General features: G+C 48.5%; 3 protein-coding genes across 5 annotated transcripts; 2 read left to right on the forward strand and 1 right to left on the reverse strand.

The window, feature by feature from the left end:
• The first annotated feature begins 1,473 nt into the window (after positions 1–1,473).
• Serf2 (small EDRK-rich factor 2) lies at positions 1,474–3,232 on the forward strand. 2 transcript variants are annotated; one of them, XM_020156224.2, is made up of 3 exons: positions 1,474–1,607; positions 2,171–2,279; positions 2,873–3,232. In XM_020156224.2, the coding sequence occupies exons 1-3, from the start codon at positions 1,601–1,603 to the stop codon at positions 3,156–3,158; spliced, it is 402 nt and encodes a 133-aa protein (XP_020011813.1). In that variant the 5' UTR covers positions 1,474–1,600; the 3' UTR covers positions 3,159–3,232. The 2 variants fall into 2 exon arrangements, with proteins under 2 accessions (XP_020011813.1, XP_020011812.1); XM_020156223.2 differs by having other exon boundaries at positions 1,475–1,607; positions 2,896–3,092.
• A 248-nt stretch (positions 3,233–3,480) lies between these two features.
• Serinc4 (serine incorporator 4) lies at positions 3,481–9,328 on the reverse strand. Its single transcript, XM_074065850.1, is given in 12 exon segments — positions 3,481–4,243; positions 4,246–4,364; positions 4,548–4,701; positions 4,848–4,896; positions 5,308–5,380; positions 6,220–6,431; positions 6,841–6,934; positions 7,173–7,246; positions 7,908–7,947; positions 7,950–8,091; positions 8,244–8,420; positions 8,859–9,328. Coding segments are annotated over 12 exon segments (1,314 nt in total). The 5' UTR covers positions 8,961–9,328; the 3' UTR covers positions 3,481–4,165.
• Positions 9,329–9,414: 86 nt separating this feature from the next.
• Hypk (huntingtin interacting protein K) lies at positions 9,415–10,976 on the forward strand. Of its 2 annotated transcripts, XM_020156222.2 has the most exons (4): positions 9,415–9,716; positions 10,000–10,055; positions 10,609–10,660; positions 10,810–10,976. In XM_020156222.2, the coding sequence occupies exons 1-4, from the start codon at positions 9,555–9,557 to the stop codon at positions 10,903–10,905; spliced, it is 366 nt and encodes a 121-aa protein (XP_020011811.1). In that variant the 5' UTR covers positions 9,415–9,554; the 3' UTR covers positions 10,906–10,976. The 2 variants fall into 2 exon arrangements, with proteins under 2 accessions (XP_020011811.1, XP_073921950.1); XM_074065849.1 differs by lacking the exons at positions 10,000–10,055; positions 10,810–10,976 and having other exon boundaries at positions 9,494–9,716; positions 10,609–10,668.
• The last annotated feature ends 846 nt before the right edge of the window (positions 10,977–11,822 follow it).

Consider the following 11,822-nt stretch of genomic DNA (forward strand, 5'->3'; position numbering starts at 1 on the left):
TACATCCCCAGCCTTTTTTTTGGCAGCACTGAGTTTTGAACTCAGGGCCTCACACTTGCTAGGCAGATGCTCTTACTGCTTGAGCCACTCTGCCAGCCATTCTTTTGTGATGAGTTTTTTTTGAGACAGGGTCTCTTGAACTATTTGCCTGGGGCTGGCTTTGAACTAAGATCCTCCTGATCTCTGTCTCCTGAGTAGTTAGGATAACAGATATGAGCCACTGGTGCCTGGTTTGCTTTCTTTTTAAGAGATGAAGCATTCAAAGTTCTTCTAGATTTTGAAATCTTCAGTACATCATTGTTAGCTACAGTCACCCTATGGTGCAGCAGCAATCAGAATTTACTGCTAACTGCAACTTAGCAATCATATTTCTCTTTTTATTAAAGACAGGGCTCAAAAGGAAGAGTGTTTGCCTAGCAAGCTCCAGACCCTGAGTTCAAACCCCATTACCTAAAAAAAAAAAAAAAAAAAAAAAAAGTCCCAGCCTCAAGTTGATTCTGCTGTGGACACTAGTTGGAAAGAATCAAGTTAAAATTCACAACCACTCCCCTTTTCTATATTGCCTAAGCATTTCTCCTAGTCGGATGGGGAGCCTTGTAGAAGATAAAAGGAACTGAGAATGAGAAACTTTTTTAGCTTCTGGTCCTGTTCAACTTTCACAAAGGAGGTATGGCAGATGAGACAGCACAGTGGGGAAACTTCCAGAGGAAGGACATAACATATGGACATAACATATGCATTCCCTAATCTGAGCCCCTGCTCTAACTCTATATAATCTGTGATTCTGGGGTCCTCCAAAACACCCCAACTACTGCATCCTTACAAAGTTTCTGCGGGAAATCCTATAGCAGTGTAGCTCAGTGCTACAGGTACAGCATGTGCATGTAGGAGTTCAATCCCTAGTACCTGGAGAAAAATAAAAAAACTTTCCGTGGGGAAATAAGCAAGATCACTTTTAAGACCCACGCCTTAGAAGGGGACAATGTGGTTGGAAGGGTGTTACTTACGTGGCCTTTGTAGATGCTTTTACATGAACTGTGAACACAAGTGACCAAATAAATGGCCGGGGGATGGGGATGTTCTAAGCAACAGGGCCAAATTTAGTTATAGAGTACTGGTAACAGAGAACCGGATGAACCACCTAGGCCCTGCAAAACCCTGCCTTTCGTTTCCCACCCCCTCTCCCCCGCGTTCCTTTAGGGAAAGTTTGTCAGTACCCCACACTCTCCCTGCATGAGGTCACTTTGCCCCGTCACGTGCTCAAGCCCGCGGGAGCGCCACATCGCCAGCCGCACCCCTCTACCCCCACCACCCACGTGACACGGCCCAGTTTCTCCAAGCCCCGCCCAACGCCTCGCCCGGGAAGCCCCGCCCCACGCCGCGCGCTCCGCCTGAGCCCCTCCGCCCCTCATCCGCCCGGGCTAGCGCGTGGCCCTGGGATCCACGTGTTTCTCCTTGTCCAATCAGAGTTAGCGCTAGGGCGTGGAGGGGCGGGGAGGAAGGGGACGACTAGGTTGCGTTGCATGAAGGGGGCGGGACCTGCAACGTCGGCCAGAACGAGGGGACGCAACGGAGGCAGGCCGGAGCCGCTGCTGTCGCCATGACCCGTGAGCACTGAGATCCTTTCTTTCTGCCCTTTTCTTTACATTCACCATAAACACGACCGCCGAACTGCCGGCTTTGACCTCGTAGCTTCCCCAGCGAGGCCTTTCTCTCGGAGCGCTCTTTAGCTGTCCTTAGGCACAGAGCCCGGAAATGGAGCCCTTTGCCCACAGCCACTTCCTGAGACCCCTCTGTTAGGCATAGGGCCTCATCGACCTTCCGCTGTGTGGGAAGCCTTCAGTCCCAGTGGGAGGTCCGGCGCCTCCTACTCCTGAATCTAGCCCATCCCCCAAAGAGACCCAAACGGTCCACACACATCGCACCACCTGTCTGGGCCCCCACGCCTCCCCGAAACTTGAAACACGCTTCCAGCTGCCTCCTGGGTCGGACTCCTTCCTTCCACCCCGCAGTCTGACCTGGCCCGTGGCAAGCCTCCTCTCCTCCCCCCTCCCCCCGTTCCCTGCCAGCAGCCAGGCCCGGGGATTGCAGTGTCCGGGGAGGGGGAGAAGGGTCGCCGCTGTGTGTCCCGAGCGGTCCCGGCTTCTCACTTCTTACCCTCTTTTCTTAGGCGGTAACCAGCGTGAGCTCGCCCGCCAGAAGAATATGAAAAAGCAGAGCGACTCGGTTAAGGGAAAGCGCCGAGATGATGGGCTTTCTGCTGCAGCCCGCAAGCAGAGGTAGCCCCAGGGAGGGGAGGGGACAGGGGAGACCTGGGTTAGCCAAGGGTTGTACTAGGAAAGAGCGCTACTCAGGGCCTGAATCTGGACTAATCGCGAGGGGAAGAGTGTAGTGCTTCCTCTAGGATTTTATTTCCTCCCCACTTTCCAAATTGTTAGGTCACAACCTTACAGGAAGAGACTGGGGCCGGTCCCTGCCCTTAGTCTGATTTCTGAATGCCCCTGTGTGTGACCTTAAGGGCAAGGGCAGGGAGCGTCACTTACCAAGTACAGTTAAGGTTATGACTGCCCAGTACTTTGGCCCTCCGTGCTGTTAGCTTCTCCTCCCTTTTCCCAACTTCTGACTGGTGTAGCTGGGTGTGGTACTCTGCACAGAATAGAGAGCCTTGGGCCTGTGTGGCCAGACTTCTGACCCTTGGGCAACAGCCAGATGGAGACTGATTACCTTTTGAGCCTCAGCTCTATTCCTCTTGTTCTCCTAGGGTGGGAATACAGCAGCCACATGCTGAACTTTGTCCCAACCACTTCCATCTTATCCTTTGTGCCCTTCATCCCCCTGCATCTTGTCCCTTTTGCCCTCTGGTACCTCCCAGTGCCCCATCATCTCTACCCCCAGGGACTCGGAGATCATGCAGCAGAAGCAGAAAAAGGCAAACGAGAAGAAGGAGGAACCCAAGTAGCTTTGTGGCTTCGTGTCCAACCCTCTTGCCCTTCGCCTGTGTGCCTGGAGCCAGTCCCACCATGCTCGCGTTTCCTCCTGTAGTGCTCACAGGTCCCAGCACCGATGGCATTCCCTTTGCCCTGAGTCTGCAGCGGGTCCCTTTTGTGCTTCCTTCCCCTCAGGTAGCCTCTCTCCCCCTGGGCCACTCCTGGGGGTGAAGTGGTTACCCCTTCCCAGTGTTTTTTATTCCTGTGGGGCACACCCCAAAGTATTAAAAGTAGCTTTGTAATTCCTTGAGCGCCTGGTTTGACTGGGGATTGGGGGGGGGATGGGGATGGAGGAGTGACTGCCCTTTTCCACCAAAAGGGGAAAGCTCTTTAGACTCTTAAGAAAGAGATTGTGGATCTGTAGACTTAATAAGTGAAACATCACAGAAGAATCCTTTATTTTACTATTAGAGCCAGAAAAGCAATCCAATTATGTGGTAGAGGAGTCCTTTAAGAAACATAGACTTCTTTTCTGTGATTTTTGTCCTCCACCCAGACCTTGAACACCATCCTGAGGATGGAGTTGAGGACCTAAGAGGGAATGTTCCAAAACCTAAGTTTATGCCTCTCTTCCTCCTCATTCTTCCTCAGTTTGTCTGTCTGCTTGAAAGTTAGCCAAAAAATCCTGCTCACCAACTTCAGTTGTCAGCTGCTCTTAAGTGTTCCTATTTCTCTTTTGTCATTCCTTGTGGAATGAGGGTGGTTTTTGTCTTCCCACTTCCTTTGACCCTCAACATCAGGATTAAAACCTGGGGTAGCCTTTGAACTCTTTTCTTCCTTTGCCCTGGTTTGTTCTGTGGTTCTGGGCTTCTTATATCCCTGTGCCCAGGACCAAACTGCTCATTTTCTTTTTTTATCTCCAAAGGCAGACCCAAGTCTTGAGACCCTGTTGTCTTTCCCTACCCCCACCTCCAGCTCAGGAGCCAGGAAGGGACTGGTGCCACACTGTCTGCTCGGATCAAGCAGTGGTACCTGAGCTGATTTTGAGTTAGGCTCTTGAGCTGGGATGAAGACATAACGGTATCTCCAGTGAGTCAGAAGCTGCCCATGGCATTAGGGTGTGTTTGACCACTTCTTCCAGTTATGTCCTTTAGGTGCTGAACTCCCCATAGCCAAGACTAGGGGCACAAACTTAAGGAAGCCCTGTTTGTTAAATAACCTAGACTGGAGGCTGTTTTTTACTTTGCAGTACTGATACGATGGCAGTCTTGATTAAGGCTAAGAAGGGGCTGGGGATTCTGGGTGGGAGACCAACAAATTGGTGCCAGTAGCAGCCCCAGATAGAGGAGTACACAGGCCCAGCATGAGGCAACCTTGACCCAGAAGGTAGCCCAGCTACCATTGGTGAAGGTTTTCTCCAGTTCTGCTTCCTCATAGCTGTGGAACCAAAGACTGGTTAGAGAATATGCAGGGCATTAGTTTTTAGGCTGTCCTACCTCACCACAATCATAGAAGACCCATGTGTGTTTCCTAAGAACCCTATGAAATGGCCTTGAATGTTCTTTCTCTTAAAATAATTAGGTTTTCAGGGGGACTGTATCAGGTCTACCTCCATCCTACCTGAACCAGTTGGTAAGAGTAACCATGATGTAGAGTGAAGGAAGGAAGAAGATAAAGTGGAAGGCAGAGTAGCTGTAGGAAAGATGCTGGGCTTGCCCTGGAGGAGCTGGAGGGGGCTCTTGGTCAGCTGGCCTGGCTATCCCACCCCCTTGCCCTGGAGAGAGGAAAGGGCTGCTGGGAAGCAATGCTGCTGAGACACCTCTTCCTTTTCTCCCGCAGCTACTTTCATGAAGGCTCTAGAGGGCTCTTTGGTACTTTACAGAATTCTACCATTTCTTACATTGTTCACTTGACACTGACCATTCTCTGGCTCCACTGTTTTGGGGCAGCAGAAACATAGTGAGGGCTTCTGAAAAACAGGGCAGCATGTTGTGGAATGGCTTCAAAAGAATGTAAGAAAAATTCCCCTTTGAAAAGATTGGTCTAGTATAAGAAGTGGAGGCATACTTGTATTAAATTTTTGCTCCAACATATAACTGGCTATGCAAACTTTGGTAAGATGTTTAATCTTTTGTGCCTCAATTTCTCCATTTGTAAAATGGGGCAAATACCTACCTCACAGGGTTGTTGTGAGGATTAAATTAAATGAGATTATGTATGTAAAGTATCTAGCACAGTGCCTAGCACATTGTGGGTACTCAATAAAAGGTAATAGCAGCTAGAATCTGAGCATTCTGGGTAGAGGTTGGTAGGGTGTGTGTGTCTGTCTGTTTGTCGGAGGGTGGGGAGGTGTTGGGGATATTGAGCTCTTGATACTCACCTGGAACTCATAGCTGTATACTTTGATGATCCACAGGGGCCCAAATACTTCAGCCAGATAGGAAGCCTCATTACTGAGAAAGAAAATCAAGTCCAGTCAACTGGGAGAGATTGGGGGTATTTATTGCCAACTAGTCCATATTGATAACCTTGAGGAAGGTGCTTGTAAGCGCCTTCTAAACAAAGATTTAAAATGTGTACATTTTAAATTCACAAATCATTCTCCGCTTTCCCTGTCATCTCATACAGATCATCTGACAAAGTGCTATTCTTAGAAATTGTCCCTGTTCGTAGGGAGCTTTTCTCCTAGTCTTGCTGTAAAGTTTAAATAAACTAGAGTGGTAGACATTCATCTGATTATCCCTTCCTCTCCTGGGCATCCTCTTCTCACACCTCTCCCCTTGACACCTTTACTTACCAAGCAAAAAGCACACAAACATACATGATGGCAGCACTTAGCACTGCTAGTGAGGTATTTGGGGTTCCATTTTAATCAGACCAGGCAGACACTGTGTGTGATTCTGTCCTTGAAGGATTACTGGGGAGAGGCAATAGAAGACAAAGGTGTTAAGAACAAAGCTGAGTGTTTGGCGGAGGCAGAAAAGGTCTTGGCGCTGGGAGTCCAGGTCTTGTCCCTTACCTCTCTCTGGAGGAGGGCTGGACAGTGTGGAGAAGGTCAGATACATGATATAGCAGCTGATGATAGAGGCTTGTAGAAGGCCAGAGTGGGTTGCTCTGGGGAGACAGCTGTCACTGTTTTAGTCTACAGGGTGGTAATCTCCACACCTATCCCCCCACCTGTGCTGTCTCCCCATTCCTTGGGAAGCAGATTGTTTTTATCAGATAATTGGGATTGAGAAGGCTAATTTGCTATAATGCTAAGCGGCCCCCCAAATGTAGGGCATATACCCACTGAGGCAGATGCAAGATGCGATGGAGAGGAAGGACAGGAGGCCACAGAAGTAAAGGTGCAGGCTAAGCAACATCTTGTTGAGAAGGCAGCCAGCAGGGCGTGTGTAGTGGTGAAACAAGAGCACAGCTCCCACACCTGTCAAGCTGTAGAATCCTAAGGTAGCCAGCAACACAGCTATGAACCAGCTGCAGTCTTGGGCTGCACCTGTTTGCCTAAGGAGGAGGGCAGGTGGGCAGTGGCTTGGAGCTCCACTATCAACTATCCCCATTCTTCTAGAAGACTGGTGTGATTATTTCACTGGCCCACAAAGTCATTATGAGCTTCTTATTTTTTTTTTCTTTTTTGGCAGTAACTGGGGGGTTAACTCATGCTCTAGTCCCATTACTAAGGTTTTTTTTTTTTTTTTAGTGGTACTGGAGTTTGAACTCGGAGCTTCGCTTGCAAGGCAGGTGCTCTACTACTTGAGCCACTCCCTTAGCCATTCCTGAGCTTTTTGATACTATTCAGTGAGAGACTATGGGACTGGTGACTTGCCATGGCTTTTGCCCAGTCTTTGTGCATCTAGTAATGCCAGTCAGCTTCCCCATGAAGGGCCTTTAGGAAGGGTTATGTGCCTCTTACCAGTTCTTGTTCCAGGAGTGGGCAAAGGCTGTGATGAGCACCAACTGTAGTAGGATGAATGTGAAGCCTCCGCAGATGCCAATGTAATGCCAGGCTGCAAGATGGGCACCAGTGGGAAAATGTAACTGGTCATATATATATCACTCTGCTTTTCCCCCTCCCCCCTTTCTTTTTGAGATAGGTTCTTGCTGTGTAGCCCAGGCTGACCTCCAACTAGTGGTTCTCCTGCCTCAGTCTCCCCAGTGCTGGGATTACATTTGTGTGCCACCATGCCTGGCTTCCTATGTTAGAAAGCCTTTTAGCCTACCCCTGCTTATGGTGTGAGAGAGTACCTGGGAAAAGATGCTCATCAGAGATGCAGAAGGCAATAGCACAGAGACCTAACAGGAACAGCAGCTTGAAGAGCCTAGAAGCTGGTTAGAGGGGCAATAGAAAAGCAGACTCAGCTGGGCATACCTATAATCCTATCTACTTGGGAGGCTGAGATCTGGAGGATCATGGTTTGAGGTCAGCATGGGTGAACAGTTTGAGAGACCCCCCCCCCCCAATCTCTAAAATAACCAGAGCAAAATGGACTGGAGATGGGGCTCAAGTAGTAGAGTGCCTGCTGTTCAAACGTGAAGCCCTCAGTTCAAACCCCAGTCCCACCCAAAATAAACAAAACCAGCTCAAGGAAAAAAGCAAAGGAATTAAGTGTACCTGTGGGGGAAGGAAGAAAATAACAAAAATATGGAAAGAGGCCAAAGAAGAGACAACTAAGTATAGAAAAGGAGGAACCAGTCCTAAGTGGGAGTCTGGGAACAGGTCCATTGCATTTAACTCAAAAATATTTAATAACATCCAGGCAGGAGTCAGCATATAATGACACCACTGTTATCTCCATGTTAGAGAATAGAAGTTCAAAGAGGTCAAGTGTCTGGCTCATGGCCACACAGCAAGAATTGCGGAAGCAGGGACTTAAACCTGTCTTCTGTCTTTTCACAGTGCTGTTACTTCATTCCGGAACTTCCTTTACTCAGTTTGTGTCTACTTTGCTCTTCTGTCTCCTCCCCACCCCAAAAGTACACACAAACCTGTTATGCAGCTGTGCCCGCAGGCTGGTGGGGAGTGGAGGTGAACCAGCAGCACAGCCTGCAGCAGGTGGAATGTGGAAGTTCCTGCACATATTCTGTACACAGCTCCAGAGCCACTGAGCACTGGACAGTTACAGTGGCCAAACAGGTGGGCACACAGTGCTGAGGGCATCTGGATCTGGAGGGAGTGTGTGTATATGAGAAATGGTAGGACAAGTGGATTGGTGCCTGTTCTCACTGACATACCCCCCTCCTTTACCCTTACCTCCAGTCTGAATTTCTTGTCTATCCTTCTCCTCCCACCTTACAACCTGGCCCCCTCCCACTTACACTATGTGCCCTGCCCCAGACCCTTTCCACCACTGTCCTTGATAGCAGGAGGCAGCAGACTGCTGAGGCCACCATATGGAGGAGGGTGTAGAGCAGGCGGGTACAAGTAGACTCTGTGAGAGAGGGCCACCTAGAGTGGCAGCAGCTAGTAGGAGGAGCAGCCCCACAGCAGGAGATCTGGGGATAGAGCAGGTATGAGATAGCAAGGTGGAGATTTGCAGAAGAAAGGCATATGTTAATGCATGTGTGAGGTTAACCCATGAAGTTGAATTCCAGAATTTTCCCTTTTCTTCCTTTAACTCAGGAATTCTCAGGTTCTGAGCTATTTGAGATTGCCTTCCATTGATTACTAGCAGGGTTTTTATCACAAGAGTTGAGTGCAGGCTTGAGCTATTTATCTTTCCCTAGATCTGAACATTTGACTGAGAACATGGGAGGAGAGGCTTACTCATTACTGAGACAAAGAACCAGAGGGACAATAGAGAAGAAAAGAGGGCCTATCTATTGGCTTCTGCAGGTTTTCCTTCCCAGCTTCAGCCATCCTGTGCTTCCAGTTTTTCAGATAATCCTTGTTTCAAGGAGCTTTCAAACCTATCTGCCCAAGCACCCTCTCACCTGATAGAAGGGAGTTTTCACTATGACATTGCTGACTCCACTGCTCTGCTGTGCTAGGCCCATCGAGGTACCAGTGCCTGTGATGGTCTTTGTACCCACCATCTTTGTCTCATGGATGAGGCCTGTGTCCACCAGATGAAAAGTAGATGAGAAAGTAGTCACTTCTGACTTCAGCCCAGTGGACTGCCGCGTTGCTGGGACTGATCGATCGCTCAGTCTAAGGCAGAATGGGGACAGGAAATGTACACCAATCTCCAGGAAGTGGTAAATTCAAATGCTCTTATAAAGAAAGCTCTCCTGGAGCCCTCACATATGGACCCAGTCAGGTGGTTTTCCCTAGATTAGGGAGCAGTTTGCATATCTGGCCTCCTAGGGATTAGCATTCTTAATTGGTTTAGGATTAGACATCATCCATCCCGGTTGGAGAGGCTTGCTTGATGGGTGTGCGGGTGTGGGGTTTGTTCCTAGGTGAAGAAGAGAGAAGGCTGTGCCTTGGGTTGGTCTGGAGTGGTGACAGCTTAGGTCTTGGAGAAGACCTTGCAGAAAACTATAAACCCAAAAGGAAGTGGGAGGAGAACCACCTTCCTCCTTGAAGCTTCTAGAACCGGGGCATAAAGGTGTGGTCCAGTGTCGGCCCGCCCCCCTCCCTGGGCGGAAGTTGAATGCTACCGGAAGTCGCGGTGCGGTGAGTTGGCTATGGCGACCGAGGGGGACGTGGAGTTGGAGTTGGAGACCGAGACCAGTGGCCCGGAGCGGCCTCCTGAGAAGCCACGGAAACATGACAGTGGTGCCGCGGACCTGGAGCGGGTCACCGACTACGCGGAGGAGAAGGAGATCCAGAGCTCCAACCTGGAGACGGTGAGGTTGACCGGGAGCGTCCGAGCGCGCTGGAGCGCAGTGGGGCCCTGAGGTCGATGGCGGGAGGAGCAGCCGGGGAGAACGGGGCGAATCGGCGCCCCACACCCAACCCCGCCGCTTCCTTAAAGGAGCTGCATGGAGGGCGGGCTTAAGCCGGCCTCAGGTGCGCAGAATGAACGGCTCCTGGCAACCCTCGCGAGTGCATACATGAGCTGCTTGTTACCGGCCTCTTTGGGAATTGGGGGTAATGGAGCTCCGGTAACCAGATCTGTGTTTCCCGTAGGCTATGTCCGTCATTGGAGATAGACGGTCCCGGGAGCAGAAAGCCAAACAGGAGCGGTAAGTCGTCAGCACGCAGCCAGCCTTATCTGCTCTTTCCCTATCCCCAGAAAAAATAAAAACCATCATTAACTCTTCATTACCGCCCTTGAACTTTGTTTGTATTGGCTGTACTGGGAGGTTTCATTGTGACATTTACCTATGTTCTTACAATGTATCTTAATTAGATTCACCCTCCTCCATCATTCTTCCTTATCCCCCCTCCCCCGCCCACCTTGTTCTTCAACTCTTTGAATTCTAGGGTTTACAACTTTGTCGTTAGTGGAAGCCTCCAGGGGAAAGTATAGTAATGTTGGAAACATTTTGTATTTCCACTTGAGTGTTTATCCAGATTCACTTACTTGGGGGTGGGAAGGGTTAAGGGAATGGAATGTAATAGAGGGAAGGGTTGAAGTTGTTCAGAGTACACTATATACATCTATGGCATTGTGAAACCCCCTTGTACTATTAATGTATGCTAATTAGTAAAGATTCGCTTATTTTCGAGGCATAGTTGGTAGTTTATGGTAGGTAGAGGGAGAGAATGAGGGCTAATGTACATAAATATTTGCAGGGAGAAGGAACTGGCAAAGGTCACAATCAAGAAGGAAGATCTGGAGTTGATAGTGAGTAGTAATGCCTAACTAGTGTATGGGCAGGGGAGGTTGTTTTGCCTAATTTGGGTTGTTTTCTGAAACAAGTGGAGCCAGTAGGTAGTTTGGTGGTACATTAAAGTCTGGAAGGAAGCCTATATAAAATGATCCTTTTCTTGCAGATGACAGAGATGGAGATCTCTCGAGCAGCAGCAGAAAGGAGCTTGCGGGAACACATGGGCAATGTGGTAGAAGCTCTTATTGCCCTAACCAACTGATAGGTGCTTTCTCAGACATTTTTTGGATTAACTTATTGCAATAAAGTTTTTTGTTTGTTTGTTTGTTTTAATTATCTTGAATCAAGTGCACTATATATTGTTTTGTTGGAGTATTCCTGAATTTGTGATCCTCCTTCCCACAAATCTTAAGGTAGAAAAGTACCTTATGTTCAGATAGATTGTAGGTGCAGGCTAGTCTCATTCATCAGTATTCAAAGTACATTTGGAGTCTGCAAAGTTACTGTATCCAAGGGCATGTGTCTCCAGGATAGCTTATGCAGTTCATCTCTTTTAAGACAGGGTCTCACTACATAGCCCAGGTAGGCCTCAAACTGGCAATTCTCCTGCCTCTATCTAGGGAGTGCTGGGATTACAGATTTGTATCACTAGGATTGACTCTCTAGGATAGTTTATGATAGCTGAAAGGCTAGCTCCTACTTAAGAGCCTTTATGTAGATGATGGTTACCAATCCACTGGAGTTAGAATTTAGGTACTTGAGATGGGAATGTAAGAATAATAGATGTCAAGGGTTTTTTTTTTTTTCTTTTTCCTTCCCTTTTGTGAGTCTATGTAGCCTAGTACTTAAACCCCAAAGTACTGAGACCACAGGCGCACACACCATGCTGGCTTTTAGATGTGTGGTTCCCCCCCAATTCTGTGGATTGAATCCAGGGCCTCCCACATGTAGGGCAATTGCTCTAGTACTTGAAACATACCCCCAGCCAAAGGTTATTTTTTAAACTTAACTGGTGGGCAGGGAGGCCTCACATACATCTATAAAAGATTTAATCATAACATTTACATTCTATATTTCATTTCCTATCCTAGAGAAAAAGACAGTAATTTTACTTTAAAAGTCCATCAGCTTTGATGAAGTTCTACTTGCTTAGCTTGTTTCTTTAACTAATTATAAAAC

This window comes from Castor canadensis, chromosome 2 (genome assembly GCF_047511655.1).
Source record: "Castor canadensis chromosome 2, mCasCan1.hap1v2, whole genome shotgun sequence".
Taxonomy (NCBI): Eukaryota; Metazoa; Chordata; class Mammalia; order Rodentia; family Castoridae; genus Castor; species Castor canadensis.

Excerpts from the sequence above, each read along its gene's own strand:
- Serf2 (XM_020156224.2), top strand. Across the intron at positions 2,280-2,872 it reads GCTGCAGCCCGCAAGCAGAG|TGCCCCATCATCTCTACCCC; the intron begins GTAGCCCCAGGG and ends GGTACCTCCCAG.
- Hypk (XM_020156222.2), top strand. The coding sequence starts at position 9,555 with ATGGCGACCGAGGGGGACGTGGAGTTGGAGTTGGAGACCGAGACCAGT. Across the intron at positions 9,717-9,999 it reads AGAGCTCCAACCTGGAGACG|GCTATGTCCGTCATTGGAGA; the intron begins GTGAGGTTGACC and ends TGTTTCCCGTAG. Across the intron at positions 10,056-10,608 it reads CAGAAAGCCAAACAGGAGCG|GGAGAAGGAACTGGCAAAGG; the intron begins GTAAGTCGTCAG and ends AAATATTTGCAG.